The following is a 16,009-nucleotide window of genomic DNA, read 5'->3' on the forward strand; positions in this document are numbered from 1 at the left end:
TCTTAGCTTAAAAAAAAAAAAAAAAAAAGTCTTTAGTCTTCAAATTGCACTAATGTTACTAATTGTTGTTGAATTATGAATTGTGGGTGTTTCTTTTCTTCAATTCTTGGAAGTCATAACAGGATAAGAGAGAGGTTTATTGGTTTTGGGTGGAAATGTTATGATTTGGGTGGTTTTTATCAATGACCACATTTTTTATATCATAGTTTAGTCGAATGGGTGTGTGGAAAATCTGAGTGGGACTTTGGAGTTTGAATTTAGTAGCTGAGATGTATTATGGTGGTTTCTAATTCCAAGTTGTGAAATTCATAATTGAAAACTAGTCATCGAATTAGAGATGGATTAATCATTAGTTATTTCAACAAACACTATCACTACATCTTTCTGTTCAAGGCATTTAATCTACACAAAAGCCACTTTCCCCTCTAAAATTGACACTAATTATTTTTAGTAACACTTTAGTGAACAAATCATCATATGTTGTTCAATATACCCAAAGGCAAAAACTAACGCAAAAGGGAACAAAAAGGATAAAACTAAAATTATTATAAAAAAAAGAAGTGTTTTTACGATATATAGAGCTTCTTTTTTCTTTTTTTTGGTTGAGGAAAACGATAAATAGAGCTAGAAACAACATACACACTTCTTCAATATGATTAAATTTGATAGGGACATGAGAGAAGTATAAAACACCCAATTATGTAAATACCATTACTAGTGGCCAGATTCCCTAAGCAATACTATTTTAAAAGCCATTATATTGTAAACTATGGATAAAAGGAAGGAAAGACACACCTTAACAAGCAAGATCTTGCCTGTTATTGCCTGTTTAGGAGTCTTGATACTGATGTCTTTGTGTAGTCACTTTAAGGAGCTCTACTGCCCATTAAACATCTTGTCTCTAAACAAACTATGTCAGCATATGATTCTAGCAGCTACAACTGTTTCAATAGAAAGTTGAAACCAAGAACAATTGTCAGCTAAAATTTTTATATGAGAAGTAATTTTCGAAGTTTATCATGCTTCTCCCTTTGTTAAATTTTTTTCCCAAACATCACAGTTAAATGTGTAGAGTAGGGAATGATCCAAGTCAATTGCAACCATAATTGAAGCAAGTAATGTACTACTAGGTGCCTTTTTCTTTGTACCCATCCTTAAACCCTTCACCCACATAGCCACAAGGCTGCAGGCTAGGCAAATAAACAATGACTGTCAGCACACACTGAAAAAATAGCAGACCCCCCATGAACTGCTCCTTGGCCACCAAAGTAAGAAGGGAAATAAGTGCAAAAGGAATCTGTAATGACTGAAGCACATTAAGCCATTCATTCAAAAAAACCAATGAAGCTTAAGATGTTTTTAAACACAAGAGATACAACTATGGTTGGCACAATTGCAAAAGTCCATGTAATCAATGCCCTTAGGCATTTCTTGAGACAAGATGAGAAAGCCTCCCATGAAAAATTGTATGCCATAAGAGCCAGTTCTTGTGCTACCCTGTCCAGCTGCCAATAAAACAATACCCCAAATATAAAGGATTGGGAAGAGTCCTCCTTTGTATTTATTTCAAAGACATTGCCCTGCATTTACTAGTCCTATACTACTTGCTTGTTTAGTACCATACAATCCCTTAACAATTATGCTAATTGCTAGGTAGCACATAGCTTCGACTAACATAGCTTTGGCTAACTTCTTTACCTGCTCCTATCCTTCAAAGTGCAGGTAATCCTGCGGGGGGTTAAAAAAACCTCCCACATTACACATCACTTCAGCATCCAAGAATGTATAGCAAGTCAAAATGTGACACGACCACTTCCCTTGTGAGGAAACCACAACTAATTTGTGCAAGAAAATATAATTTGGGAGAATCAAAAACTTCTATTACAAGTAAGCCACGATCGACAAAATATCAAGAAAAATCCGCATATTCTTTGCAATCCTGGGAAGAATTGCCCAAATGCAATCTCCTAATTATGAATATCTATCCAATAGTTACCCACTTACCCTTTTATATTTCCTTAAAAAATTAAACTTCCTTTTAGTTTTTGATAAAGTGGGAGGGAGAAACTAGATTAAAAAAAAAAAAATCCAGCAAACTATTTACTTAAGGAATGGAGTAAGAAAAATCAAGTAATAACCAAAGTAATGCTCTTGATCAGTGCCCTAAAAACAAAAACAAAAAATTTAATTTTAGTCAACTATGAAGTCAGGTATGGTATTTCCCCTAAAAGCACATTCATATAGCATGACAGTGTATGTTATCTGGGAATATAGGAATAACATATTAGTGGTTTTGGGTTGAACGGCACCTGATTTTCCCTACTTCATCATAGAAGGTAATGCCGACGAATCGGCAACTGTCAGATTTCATTACCAACCATTGAGGCACTCCCGTGACCCCAAACCTCTTCAAAAACTCTGTCTTTGTATGATAATAGAGAAACGGCATTTCCTCTTTATACGCATGAGCTTCCAGAAAGATCTCACCAGTGTTAGTGTCGATGGCAAGAATGTGACTCCTCGGCGTCAAATCAGAAATATCAAAAGGAAAACGAATAGTTTGTTTAACCCAAGAGTAGTTGTGATTGTGGTAGTCCTCCTCCAATATCCAAACATCCAACTTGTCATGCAACCCATTTATCAAAGCCAAGCGTCCACAATCCAAAAAAAGAGCTGTTTTATTGTTTGATTTCAACTCACCAGGGATAGTGATGAGTCTAAAAGTCTCTTCGTGGAGGTCAAATGCCAGTACCTTAAACAGGTCGTCATACATTTTGACAAGCCAATACACTGCCCCATTAACAGAAACACCAAAATCATTCTGAGCATACCTTATCTGATTCAAGTGAATTCCGCAGTAGTTTTCAGGCTCTATCTCTCTCCAATTGTTAACGTCGTGACTGAACAGCGTGAGAATGCTACGAAAACTGAACAACTTGAATTGGTTGGACAAAGGATCAAACCCAAAACCGAAATAACTAAAGTGTTCTGGAAGGTGAACAGTGAAACGCTCTGCAGTATTGATCTCGGCTGTGTTGATGTTTAAGATATCTATAGTACTGCCTTTCACAGGATTATCATTGCGAAGAAGCAGAAATCCTTCTTTGATGAGTGGATCATAGATTTTATGAGGAAGATGATAAAAATAAAGGTCCGTTAGAGCTGATATACCAGGAACTGTGAAGACGAGAGTGGCGGGTCCTATATTTTTGCCTCCCTCATTGATCTCTGCAGAGTAATAATGTGCCACGGTTTCTGATCCAAGATACTTTCTAGTTTCTCTGTAGCATATCAGGATTCGGCTCGTGCGGGTGTGCTGGTGATGACAACGATGTTGTTGTTCTTCTTCTTCTTCATGGCGGCTAGATAAGGATAAGCGGCGGAGGATTTGTTTCACAAGGGAAGTAGTACAAGCAGTAGCAGAAGCAGTGGTGGTCGTCTTCAACTTCGACTTCAACAACGCCCTTAGAGACATCACCCTCTGCCGTTTGTGTGGAGGCCGATGGCAGATGTCGAGTGATGGAGGCTGGTGTGTGTAATAGGGAGTGATGGAGGCTTTGTGTGAGAGAGAGTGATGAAGGCGTGTAAGTGAAAGTGGGGTCGGTTGGGTAAGGGGTAGGGGTTTTTTTTTTTTTTTTTTTACTTAATTAATTTAAGTTAATTAGTTTAATTTTAGTTAGTTAAACTAAATTATCTAATGGGCAGCGGGCTTGAGTAACTTTGGCAAGGTCGAGCCCGGATGCTTTACAAACTTTATATTATATATTTAATATGAAATATAAGAGTCAAAATTTGATAAGAATAGGATATAAAATCTATGTTTTATACAATTCAATAAGAGATTACCACATCAGTATTTTACTTAAAACTCAATACATCTTATCACATCTAATAACATCTCAATAAACTCCTAATTTGATTGGATTTATATATGGATATTAGAATTAATTTGTTATGATTGTTCTTGTAAGGACACGGTTCGTGGCGAACCACAACAGGGTTGGATTCGCACGTAAAAAGGCCCATACAATATCATTTGTAGAGCGTGGGTTTGAAAGGCTAGGCCCTGGTCACCAGGCGGTGGGTTTTTCGTGGTGTTCATGCATGGTTGAGTTGTCTTCACCCCTGGAGTCTCTCCCCTGGAGGTGGGCTGGGAGGCTATGGTTTTTGGCCATTTTTCCCAGCCTCTCTGGCGTAACTCCTTTTTTCCTTATATAGTCCATCTTGATTGATCCTAACCCTCCACTTGTTGGTCGGGCAGATGTCTATTTCAGTATCCATCCCATCAATTGTCCTCTCTTACTTTTTACTAGTTACGAAGATCGAAGCTTACACTGCCCCAACGTCTTTTCTCATTAATCGGATCTGGTCGTTGGCAGGTGCATTTAATGCGGAGGGGACGTACCTTCCTTGAGCCTGTCACGCACCGTACTTCCACGTGGGCTTTATTCCATTTATATCTCCTTCAAAGGGCTGTTTAGGAATGGCCTTCACTAGGACGATGGTCTTCTCATTGAAGCCTCGAGGTGCCGAGGACAGGGTAATCCTCTGCCGCTCCCCTTGGCACCCCGGCCATTGACCCTTCGTCCTCGGCATAAGACATCCTCGGCACGGGCCCCGGGCCCAGACAGAGTTTGGGCCGGATTGTAAACCTCCGGGCCCCACAATAGCCCCTCAAAATCCTGCTATCCGTCTCCTCGGACGGAGAGGAGGGTTTTGATGACGTCAAGAACCTGCTCACGCCTGTTAGTCCTAGTCACCCATCGGTTCCCGAGGTTTTTCGTTTGCCCAAGACACGTTCCTAACGCGCTTAGAAGGCAAAACGTGGCCTCATTAAATACAGGCGGCTTCGTGCTTCCCACGTTTAACGGTATGATGGAAATCGAACGGTGGTGATCTTCTGGCCTCTTTGGGCGGGAAAAAGGTGGGCAGTTACCCTAGAAAGTATAAAAGATTTTTTTCTCTGGGGATGGATCCGTCTCTTTAGTTCCGCCCTTAAGAGTTTTAGTGCGTGTATTCTGGGTTCGTCTGAACTTCCGCCCAAATTCAAGTCTATCTCAAGCACATAAAGCCTGTCCGAAGCGTAATTCTTCTTTTATGTAAGTTCCCTACTTCTGTTAACTCGTGCTTTTTCTTTTCTGGGTTTATTTCTCCTTGGCTCTCTTCTCTTTCTCGTCGCGAGTCGTGTTTGTCTAGTAAATCACAAAGATGACTAAACTTAGACTGAGGAAATTAGTCGATACTGAAGAGGCGATGAATAAGTTCATCGTTGATTATAGGATTCCCCCTAACGTAAGTCTGAAGCACTGTAAGATGGGGGAATGGCACTACAGGAGGGATACGGGCTCGGTTGTAATTCCCGTCCTCGCCTTTGTAGAGGGAGGTATGAGAATTCCTATGGGACCAGTGACGAGGGGTTACCTCAGACATTTTCGTTTAGCCCCCACCCAGTGTGCCGGCAACGTTTTTAGGATTCTGGGTTATGTAGACGCTTTAAATGAGAAGATGGGTTAAGACTGACCCATCATGATGTGAACTGGTGTTATAACCTTCAAAAATTGAAGAAGAAAAATTATTACATGAAGTCGAGGGACGAAAGGGTTCGATTAATCCAGTGCCTCCTTGACTCCAACAAGGGGCTGAACAAGGATTTCCTTATCGTCTCTGGGGAATGGCACGATGGCGACCTGTGCCCCACAGTAGAAGGAGAACCAGGTGGGGTACTAGGAATGGAAGGATGATGACCCTTTACGTCATTCTAATTTGATGTTAGTTCGGTGACTAACCATGCATACGTGTTTGTTTTTTTTTTTTTTTGGTAGATCCACACGCCCACAGGCGACATTTTCACTTAGTCAACTGGGCGAACTTGGAGACCGTTTTACAAGTGGCAGTTTTCGTAAATGACGAAGATGGTCAAGTCCGAGCAGCTCACAAAATACTAGGGTACCCTCCTGTTCAGAAGTCATTTGCAGACGCAAGGCACGTGATCAGCGCCCGCCGTCCTTGGCTTCCAAAAATTACCGTAGTTGAAACAGGATTTCTAATCTCCCAGGAGCTAGCCGTCCCCGAGAACATCCCACAGGCAGGCCCCTCCTCGCCTCATCAAGCAGCAGAGGACGAAGGCGAGCCAGATCGGTCCGAGGAAGGTTTTGGGGCATTTGATCTTGTCTATCAATCCGAGGATCCTTCTGGTGATATAGGTGACCCAGCCCTGTCCGAGGCGGAACTGTCATTAATAGGCACCTCTTCTCGAGCTGAAATGGGACTCAAGAGAAAACCCTTGACCCCCCTTCTCCAACTCCTCGAGGGTCAGCCTGGGAAGGATACGCAGGAAATGCCGCAACCCGAGGCTCCTCCCCCACCCCCTCGGCCTCAGGTTATACAGACCAGGTCCTCTTCTGCCAAATCACAGTAGCAGCCCCCTCGCCCCGAACCTCTTGCCTCCTCCCAACCAGCTCGGCCTCCTCGACCCGAAGGCACTGATCCGAAAAGAAAGAGGAGTCCAAAGGGCAAGAAAATTATGGACAGGGGAAAATCCCCCACTCCTAAGGAGAAGGAAGAGGCTCCACGCACCAAACAACTGAAGATCGGGCCCCAAAGTAAGGGCAAAGAAACTGCAGCCCAATCCTCCCAAGGCAAGGGAAAAGGGACTGACACCCAGTCCTTACCGAGTGCCTGGCTTCCTGCCCCCATGCTTCACGGGGGTCCACTACTTGAAACGGCATCCTTGAGGGACCTCGGAGACGGCGAGGGTGGCTACGTGGCCGATGCATTAGGGAGAACCATGCTGCTCCCTAACGACATGGATGAACTGAAGAAAATGAGGATGCAGGAAGTCTTCCTCAGTACTAAGAGGTACTTGGCAATGGTAAGATTTCTTGCAACCTAATACTGTATTAACTCTTGCCACGGGTTCGTCCCTCACTAGTCGCTCATCTCTCTCGACAGGCTCTCCAGGCAACCTATAGAATGGAGGAAGAAGTGAATGACAGGAGTAAAGCGGTCGAGAACGAACGCAAGAGGCGCATAACGACCTCGAAGACTCTTGAAGCCTCTAAGGATGAACTTGCCAAAGTCAAGGCTGACTTAACAATAACTACCCGTGAGAGGGATAACGTTTCGGCGGGCCTAGCTAGCGCCCAAAAACAAGCCAAGGACCAAACAAAGCGTGCACTTGAAGCCGAGAACCAGCTGCGAATAGCCAAAGACTTGATCGAGGATTTAAATAAGCAGCTGGCCACGGCTGTGCATGAAAAGGGAGTGGTAGAATATGCCCGTGATGAAGCCCAAAGGGCAAAACAGGAGGCTGAGTTTGCTAGGAACGAGGCGGAGGTCGCCAAGGAAACGGCCGAGGAGGATGGTTACAATGTGGGAGTAGCCGAAACCCAGGCCTCCCTTAAGGCGCAGATTCCTGGAGTGTGCAGGTTTTATTGCTCCCAAGTTTGGGAAGAAGCATTGAAGCGAGCTGGGGTGGATGTTTCATCAGATTTGTGGAAGGCGGAGAGCATATTCTACCCGGCGGCCATCCGCGAGGCCACTTCTACCAGCCCTGCAGTTACGGATGACCAACCCGGGGAAAAGGTCACCCCGTCGGAGGACTTACAAGCCAGCGGCTCCTCCAGCAAGGCGCCCAAAAAAGGAGAACTTCAGGATGTAATAGTGATATCCCAGCATACGGATCCTAAGGCACCTAAAGAGGTTACTGAGCCCGTGGTTGGCATTCAAGTGTCTAGTACAAAGCAGCCAGCCACCCCTGCCCAGCAGCCACAGGCCATTCCCCTCGCTGTGATCCCTCAGAGTACCAGTGCTGACCCAGTTCAGCCCTCCCCAGAGGGGACCATCCTTCCGGGAGTCGAAGCCGATCCCGTACCTTCTTCTCAGAACGTGACCGTCGAAAAGGTAGAAAAGTAGAGGTCTTGGCTAGGGCTTTGTATTCGTTTCTATTTTAACGATTAACTTGTTTCTTTTTATTTCAAAAACTTCCTAATTTATGGATGATTTGCAAGCATTTGAACATGTATATATGAAATCTTGTTTTTCCTTCTTCCTTCTGGTTATGTCATTAACTGCCCTCGTTGATACGCAATATTATTTGTAAATTCTGCGCTGATTTATTTTAACGCGTACGAATATCTATGCATGCCATACATTTATCATCATATTCCCCAAACCCTAGTTTATTTGCACCCGCCGAGGCTTTAGACTCATTTCTAACCCTCATTTAACGAAAATATAGGCACCATTTTCGACGTCACGCCTAGTAGGTAGGTCTTGCTTAATGCCCAATCTTCTCATCTAAGTAGTTGGTTTCCCCATAGGCTTGAGTCCGAGGACCATGCAATGCCTTGGTTCTGTCCAGAACCTAGTTTTCCTCATCCAGGTAGTTGGTTTCCCCATTGGCTTGGGTCCAAGGACCATGCAATGCCTTGGTTCTGTCCAAAACCTAGTTTTTCACATCCAAGTAGTTAGTTTCCCCATAGGCTTGAGTCCGAGGACCATGCAATGCCTTGGTTCTGTCCAAAACCTAGTTTTCCACATCTAAGTAGTTGGTTTCCCCATAGGCTTGGGTCCGAGGACCATGCAATGCCTTGGTTCTGTCCAAAACCTAGTTTTCCACATCCAAGTAGTTGGTTTCCCCATAGGCTTGGGTCCGAGGACCATGCAATGCCTTGGTTCTGTCCAAAACCTAGTTTTCCACATCCAAGTAGTTAGTTTCCCCATAGGCTTGGGTTCGAGGACCATGCAATGCCTTGGTTCTGTCCAAAACCTAGTTTTCCACATCAAAGTAGTTGGTTTCCCCATAGGCTTGGGTCCGAGGACCATGCAATGCCTTGATTCTGTCCAAAACCTAGTTTTCCACATCCAAGTAGTTGGTTTCCCCATAGGCTTGGGTCCGAGAACCATGCAATGCCTTGGTTCTGTCTAAAACCTAGTTTTCTCATTGCGTGAGACCTTGGCTTTAGGGGAGTTAGCTCCTCGGCCGAGCCCCTAGAGTTATCTAAGCGATTGACGCTAATAAACGTAACCCCTAGTCAAGAATCATAGACCTTAGCGGAACTTTACACTAAAACTCCATAACCGGTTGTTAAAAATGGCAAAGGAACCCTCTCAACTTACCGTCTATGCCAACACACAGGCCCTTCCCATAGACGGCGCCAATTGTAAGGACACGGTTCGTGGCGAACCACAACAGGGTTGGATTCGCACGTAAAAAGGCCCATACAATATCATTTGTAGAGCGTGGGTTTGAAAGGCTAGGCCCTGGTCACCAGGCGGTGGGTTTTTCGTCGTGTTCATGCATGGTTGAGTTGTCTTCACCCCTGGAGTCTCTCCCCTGGAGGTGGGCTGGAAGGCTCTGGTTTTTGGCCATTTTTCCCAACCTCTCTGGCGTAACTCCTTTTTTCCTTATATAGTCTATCTTGATTGATCCTAGCCCTCCACTTGTTGGTCGGGCAGATGTTTATTTCAGTATCCATCCCATCAATTGTCCCCTCTTACTTTTTACTAGTTACGAAGATCGAAGCTTACACCGACCCAACGTCTTTTCTCATTAATTGGATCTGGTCGTTGGCAGGTGCATTTAATGCGGAGGGGACGTACCTTCCTTGAGCCTGCCACGCACCGTACTTCCACGTGGGCTTTATTCCATTCACATCTCCTTCAAAGGGCTGTTTAGGAATGGCCTTCACTAGGACGATGGTCTTCTCATTGAAGCCTCGGGGTGCCGAGGACAGGGTAATCCTCTGCCACTCCCCTTGGCACCCCGGCCATTAACCCTTCGTCCTCGGCACAAGACATCCTCGGCACGGGACCCGGGCCCAGACAGAGTTTGGGCCGGATTGTAAACCTCCCGGCCCCACAGTTCTTATTCTTAAATATGTAATAAAATTATGTGGCATGTTAATATTAGAGAGATAAAACATGAGTTTTACACTACGTTCTTACTGAATTTAATCTCAAAATATAATATCAAATTACATTACATTACATGTGGGGCCCAGTAATTTATGGGCCAGGCCCACTTGCTCATGGGGAGTCCAAAGGCCCAAACCGAAAAAGGTTATGGCCCGAGCTCAAAAATATAAGGCAAAAAATGGCCCGGAGATGCAGTCGAGGACAGTTTAGTTCTCGGCAGACCCAAAACTCCATTGAGAAGAGGGGTAAAAAAGAGATATAGGAACAAATTTGTAAGGAGATCTAAAATATCTTGGGGAAGTTATCCTTACTACCCTTCCCAGATAAGACTCTGCATCTAACAAAGCCGTATTCTTCAGCTTTATCAACCATCCCCAACAATTCTGGGATTGGACTGATGGGACAAATGTCAGTCTTGTAAAGGTTGACCCTACACGTGGACGAAGGACAGCGAACGCAGGCTAGTATAAAAGAAGAAGTAAGTGAATCTGGTAAAGGTCTCCCATCCTACCTCCAGGAAAAAAGACGCTATGGGTGAAAACACCTCAACAACACATGCACATCACAGAAAAAACCCACCGTTGGGTAACCGGGGTAAGACCTGAATGATCCTCGGATCAAGTTCGAGGAGTCCAACCCCATAGGATGCGACGCTGTAGGACTTAAATGTTCAAACCCAACTCCTTTTTCTACAGGAATTCCTCTAAAATCAAGACCGGAATATCGTCCCGTGACCAAAGGCAAGCTTTTTAAGCCCACTCTCTACAAATCATATTGTGAGGGATCTTTCATGTGCGAGCCCAACATCATTATTGGGCCGCAAAAGAACCGTGTCCCTACAATTGGCGCCGTCTGTGGGAAAGCTTGCACTTTGGCGCAGGTGGCGGTGGAGTCAACTCTCTAGCAAGCAGAAATTCCTGGGGTTTCCTTCGTCTCCGGCGACGTACAGTTGTTACTCCGACATAAACTTCTGCTAGGGGCTATGCCTTGCAGTGCCAAGGGCGCGGGCATCTTTAGGGGCTTCCGGCCTCAAGCCAACTTTCCCCGCCCTGGTATAGGGGCTTATGGTCGAAAAATAAACCAAGTAAAAAAAAAAAAAAAAAATCACAAGTTTTGGACAGAACCAAGGCCTTGTATGGTCCTCGGACTCAAGCCTATGGGGAAACCAAGTACAAAAAAGAAAAAATCACAAGTTTTGGACAGAACCAAGGCCTTGTATGGTCCTCGGACTCAAGCCTATGGGGAAACCAAGTACAAAAAAGAAAAAATCACAAGTTTTGGACAAAACCAAGGCCTTGTATGGTCCTCGGATTCAAGCCTATGGGGACACCAAGTACAAAAAAGAAAAAATCACAAGTTTTGGACAGAACCAAGGCCTTGTATGGTCCTCGGACTCAAGCCTATGGGGAAACCAAGTACAAAAAAGAAAAAATCATCACAAGTTTTGGACAGAACCAAGGCCTTGCACGGTCCTCGGACTCAAGCTTTTGGGGAAACCAACTACTTTCTGCTTTCGGATCCGCAGCACCAACGGGATCGATGCAATATAAAGCAATATGTCGCCTGAAAAACAATCTGGGTTCTCTACTGCTCAGTCAACTCCTCGGATGGATTATTTAGAGATTATCATTATCGGACGGTATTCTCGCACTCATCACAGAATATTCAGTTGTTACCTCGGGTTTCTCGCTCTAAGTATCATTGAAGAGACACGCACATGGAACACACCCTTTCACAAAGCAGTGTTGCAAAAAGAATAAGTATTCAAAACAAGTAAATAAATTTCCCTCTTTATTAAAACAAAGAAATAGTACAGCGTACAATGAAAGCTGGAATCAGCTTATGTCAAAGCTCACTACATAATTGAAAATGAAGATACAAGAGAATAAGACAAGGCCGAGGAGGCGGTACAGACGAGAGGTTGGCTTCTAAAGCTAACCACATAATCAAAAGGAAAAGAAACAAGAGAATAAGATAAAGCTGAGGATGTAGCACAGAGGAGAGGTCGGCTACTGCTTCAAGACCTTGTTCTTCCTCTATGCTTTTGCATGCCCATAACTCAGGCAGCCAAAGAACCCAGCTTGGGGCCTACACCGCCGAAGAAAAGGTGCACGAAACCCAACTTGGGCCTCACACCGCTGAAGGAAAGGTGCAGGGAGCCGGAAGTTGAGGAGCCCTCACCAAAAATTTGCCTGTGACAAGGCAGAGGTGATGATGGCGGAGAATCTTTCTTCTGACACACCAAAATCCTGGCATGAACAAAACCTGCTTCGGATTTTGACTAAAAGAGGGAGAGACACCTTTTCCCCTCTGTCGAAACGGAGTATTCTCTTGAATTTATGCCTCCTTTGCCCGTACATCACTACTTTGAGTCTCAGGAGGACACGGCGCCTCTGTGGTGGAAAGAGTTCCTTTTCCCCAACCCTCGCCTCAAACATGATATACTAAGGGAGGAAACTGAAGGACTTGTGCGTAGGTAAAGCAACCTTCTCTCCTATTTATTTAAAAAGATAAGGTGGGGGCATTTAATTCACACAGCGTCCCAAGGAACGCTACAGACAAAATGTCTCCAGCTCGATTTCCAACGCCATCTGCAACCAAGAGATTAAAGAGTCTCGTGAAGGCACACCTCGAACACTGGGACGCCAAAAAGCACCACGTGACCAAAGACTACGGGAATACCTCTTAATTTGTGGGCCTAGTAAATTCGCGACCCAGGCCTTTTCTGCATGGGGGCCCAAGGATAACGGCCTACGTCGAGGGATAGCCGTTACCGAGGACAACCTCCTGCTTGGCACCTTGTGAAACACCTGAGGAAAGGGAGAAACTGAGCTATGGTCCTCGGACTCAAGCCTATACAAAAAAAAAAAAAAAAAAAAAAGTTTTGGACAGAACCACGGCCTTGCATGGTCCTCGGACTCAAGCCTATGGGGAAACCAAGTACTCAAAAAAGTTTTGGACATAACCAAGGCCTTGCATGGTCCTCGGACTCAAGCCTAGGGTGAAACCAACTACCCGGATGGGAAAGTCCTTGGCTCAAATACTGTAAAATGTTGAGGCCAATAAGAGTGCTAGGATGATGGTGAGACGCTCTACTATTCAGTAGCCTAAGGGGGCTGTTCATTTTTGCGAATGATATGTCTTCGAATGACTACTTCCTACACCACATAAAGCATCCAGTTCTAATCTCGGCATTGTTTCGAGCAAGTATCGTTATTCACAGGTGCGCATTGCTATGACGAACAATTTTATTGAAGTTATGGTGACATCTTTTTATTAGCAAGTATTTTGGCCTTAGTCGTCATTAATTCAAATGCTATATTATTGTGCCGAGCAGTGCTTGCAAACTTATAAAAACATAGAGACAGAACATGCGAAATAAAATAACGGCAATTTTTATTAATATGAAAAATTATTACAATGTACAAAGAGGGGCTCAAACGAGCCTATACAAAAGGTAAACTGCCGAAGCAACAATAACCTCAACAATACAGATAAGTAAACAACCAGATGTTCTGTTAAGTTCGTTTCCGAAATCCTTCCAAACTTTGCTTTAGTAGCGCCCATATTGAGAGAGGAACCTTCTGTAGAAGATGATGGAAGACTTGGAGGAAGAAGATGGAGGATATGAATGAAGAAGATGGAGGAGATGAATGAAGAAGATGGAGGACATGAGTAAGGAAGGAGGAGAAGAAGAGAGAAGAGATGAAAAGAAAGAAAAAGGAGCAAAAGAGGGAGAAAGGACAGCACCAGGATGGATCTGGTGCTGGGAAGACTAGGAGAAGAAGGCAGAGGAGGGCACCAGTGAACAAAGAAAGGAAGAAGCAGAGGCGCTTAGCCCCTGCCTCAGTCCTGACTCCTAACACACTGGTGCCATGTTAGGTATGCTCGTGAGGAGCCGGGTGGTGCTGATAATGGGTGTTCTCAACTCAATCACACCGAAAGTTTGACGTGACGAGCCCCTGCTTCGGATTTTGGCTGAAAGGAAGGTGAGACAAATCTTAAGTCTCCGCCATCCTTGCCCTGACCGAGCCATTTCGAGCTTCGTTAGGACATGGTGTTTCTGGGAGGGGAATGGTTTTTTCATTGTTTGCTACTACGGTGAGTGTATTTCAAGTTAAGGTATAACCGGAGAGTAAAAGTATACTCCGGAAGAACTCTAAGGGTTTCAAACTCTGGGGGGATTAAAGGGATTCATCTGTGGGAGAAACAACTCTTGTTCCTCCTCTTTATATAGGGGATGAAGAGGAGAGTACTTAACGTGTTCAGATTCCCAAGGAAATCTGCAAACACGAATACACCCGTTTCGTTCCCCCACGCCATCGATAACCGTTAAATCTGGGAGGTCTCGTAAAGGGAAGATATTAAAGACGCGCTTCGGATAACCAAACGGCATAGGCGCATCATGAAGAAATTAAGAGGAGCATCTTGTAAACCGGTACACTTCTCGGGCAGGTGAAGAGTCGCCAGCGTCAGTCAAAGGCCGCATTAATTGAGTCATAATAGAGGCTTGGTATTACCAAAACCCCCCACTCCAACCAGGATGTTGGACAGCAGGGTTTTGAGGGGTTATTGTGGGGCCTAGTAATTTATGGGCCAGGCCCACTTGCTCATGGGGAGTCCTAAGGCCCAAACCGAAAAAGGTTATGACCCGAGCTCAAAAATATAAGGCAAAAAATGGCCCGGAGATGCAGCCGGGGACAGTTTAGTCCTCGGCAGACCTAAAACTCCGTTGAGAAGAGGGGTAAAAAAGAGATATAGGAACAAATTTGTAAGGAGATCTAAAATATCTTGGGGAAGTTATCCTTACTACCCTTCCCAGATAAGACTCTGCACCTAACAGAGCCGTATTTTTCAGCTTTATCAACCATCCCCAACAATTCTGGGATTGGACTGATGGGACAAATGTCAGTCTTGTAAATGTTGACCCTACACGTGGACGAAGGACAGCGAACGCAGGCTAGTATAAAAGAAGAAGTAAGTGAATCTGGTAAAGGTCTCTCATCCTACCTCCAGGAAAAAAGACGCTATGGGTGAAAACACCTCAACAACACATGCACATCACAGAAAAAACCCACCGTTAGGTAACCGGGGTAAGACCTGAATGATCCTCGGATCAAGTCCGAGGAGTCCAACCCCATAGGATGCGACGCTGTAGGACTTAAATGTTCAAACCCAACTCCTTTTTCTACAGGAATTCCTCTAAAATAAAGACCGGAACATCGCCCCGTGACCAAAGGCAAGCTTTTCAAGCCCACTCTCTACAAATCATATTGTGAGGGATCTTTCATGTGCGAGCCCAACATCATTATTGGGCTGCAAAAGAACCGTGTCCCTACATTACATATAATAAAAGTTGAGTTTAGACGATGTGGTTATGCCAAGTGACAGCACCAAACTGAAGAAATTTTGTTAGATTTTTAAATTTTAAAAAGAAAATATTGATATAATTTTTTTTCTTATCTTCTTCTTCTAAAATTTTTCAAGTTGATAAAAATCTTAATTTAATTACAAACCAAATTATTTTCTTCATCTATTTCTTCTTAATTTGATTACAATCCAAAATCTTCATCTTCATGTAATCTTTTTTTTTTTTTTTTTTTTTTTTTTTTTTAAATTACTACACCTATTGCTACACGTAAAAAAATATATAAAAAAAATGATATTTTTCACACCTCATTAATCCATTTAGTAGACTTAGAGTTTTAGTTTAACTCAATTTCTCTTGGATTCAACTTAATGAAGTGTGAAAAAATATCACGTTTACCATGACTTTTGAATGGAGTTGTGATGTGCTTTTATGTTATAACCTCTTTCCCTTTCCCTTATGTGTGTGTTTGTTTCTCCCAAAAAAAAAAAAAAGTCTACTAAATGGATATAATTTATTTTCTTATCTTCTTCTCCTATTATTTATAAGTTGATAAAAATATTAATTTAACTAAAATCTACAAAACACACACAAAGAAAGCTAAAACATCTTCTATCTTTTCACTTTTCCATCTTTCTCCTTATTTTATATTCTACCATTTTTTTCATCTTCTAACTAAACAAACCCTAAATTTAATTTTTTTTTTAAATCTTATCACAAAAT

General features: G+C 43.6%; 1 protein-coding gene across 1 annotated transcript; it reads right to left on the reverse strand.

Annotated features, from left to right (window-relative positions):
- Positions 1 to 630: 630 nt before the first annotated feature.
- Positions 631 to 3,553, reverse strand: LOC115982743 (putative F-box protein At1g20657). Its single transcript, XM_031105446.1, has 2 exons — positions 2,310 to 3,553; positions 631 to 941 (listed from the first exon to the last, which is right to left on the reverse strand). The coding sequence occupies exons 1-2, from the start codon at positions 3,473 to 3,475 to the stop codon at positions 929 to 931; spliced, it is 1,179 nt and encodes a 392-aa protein (XP_030961306.1). The 5' UTR covers positions 3,476 to 3,553; the 3' UTR covers positions 631 to 928.
- Positions 3,554 to 16,009: the final 12,456 nt, after the last annotated feature.

Source organism: Quercus lobata, chromosome 3 (assembly GCF_001633185.2).
Source record: "Quercus lobata isolate SW786 chromosome 3, ValleyOak3.0 Primary Assembly, whole genome shotgun sequence".
NCBI classification, from domain to species: domain Eukaryota; kingdom Viridiplantae; phylum Streptophyta; class Magnoliopsida; order Fagales; family Fagaceae; genus Quercus; species Quercus lobata.

Excerpts from the sequence above, each read along its gene's own strand:
- LOC115982743 (XM_031105446.1), bottom strand. The coding sequence starts at position 3,475 with ATGTCTCTAAGGGCGTTGTTGAAGTCGAAGTTGAAGACGACCACCACT.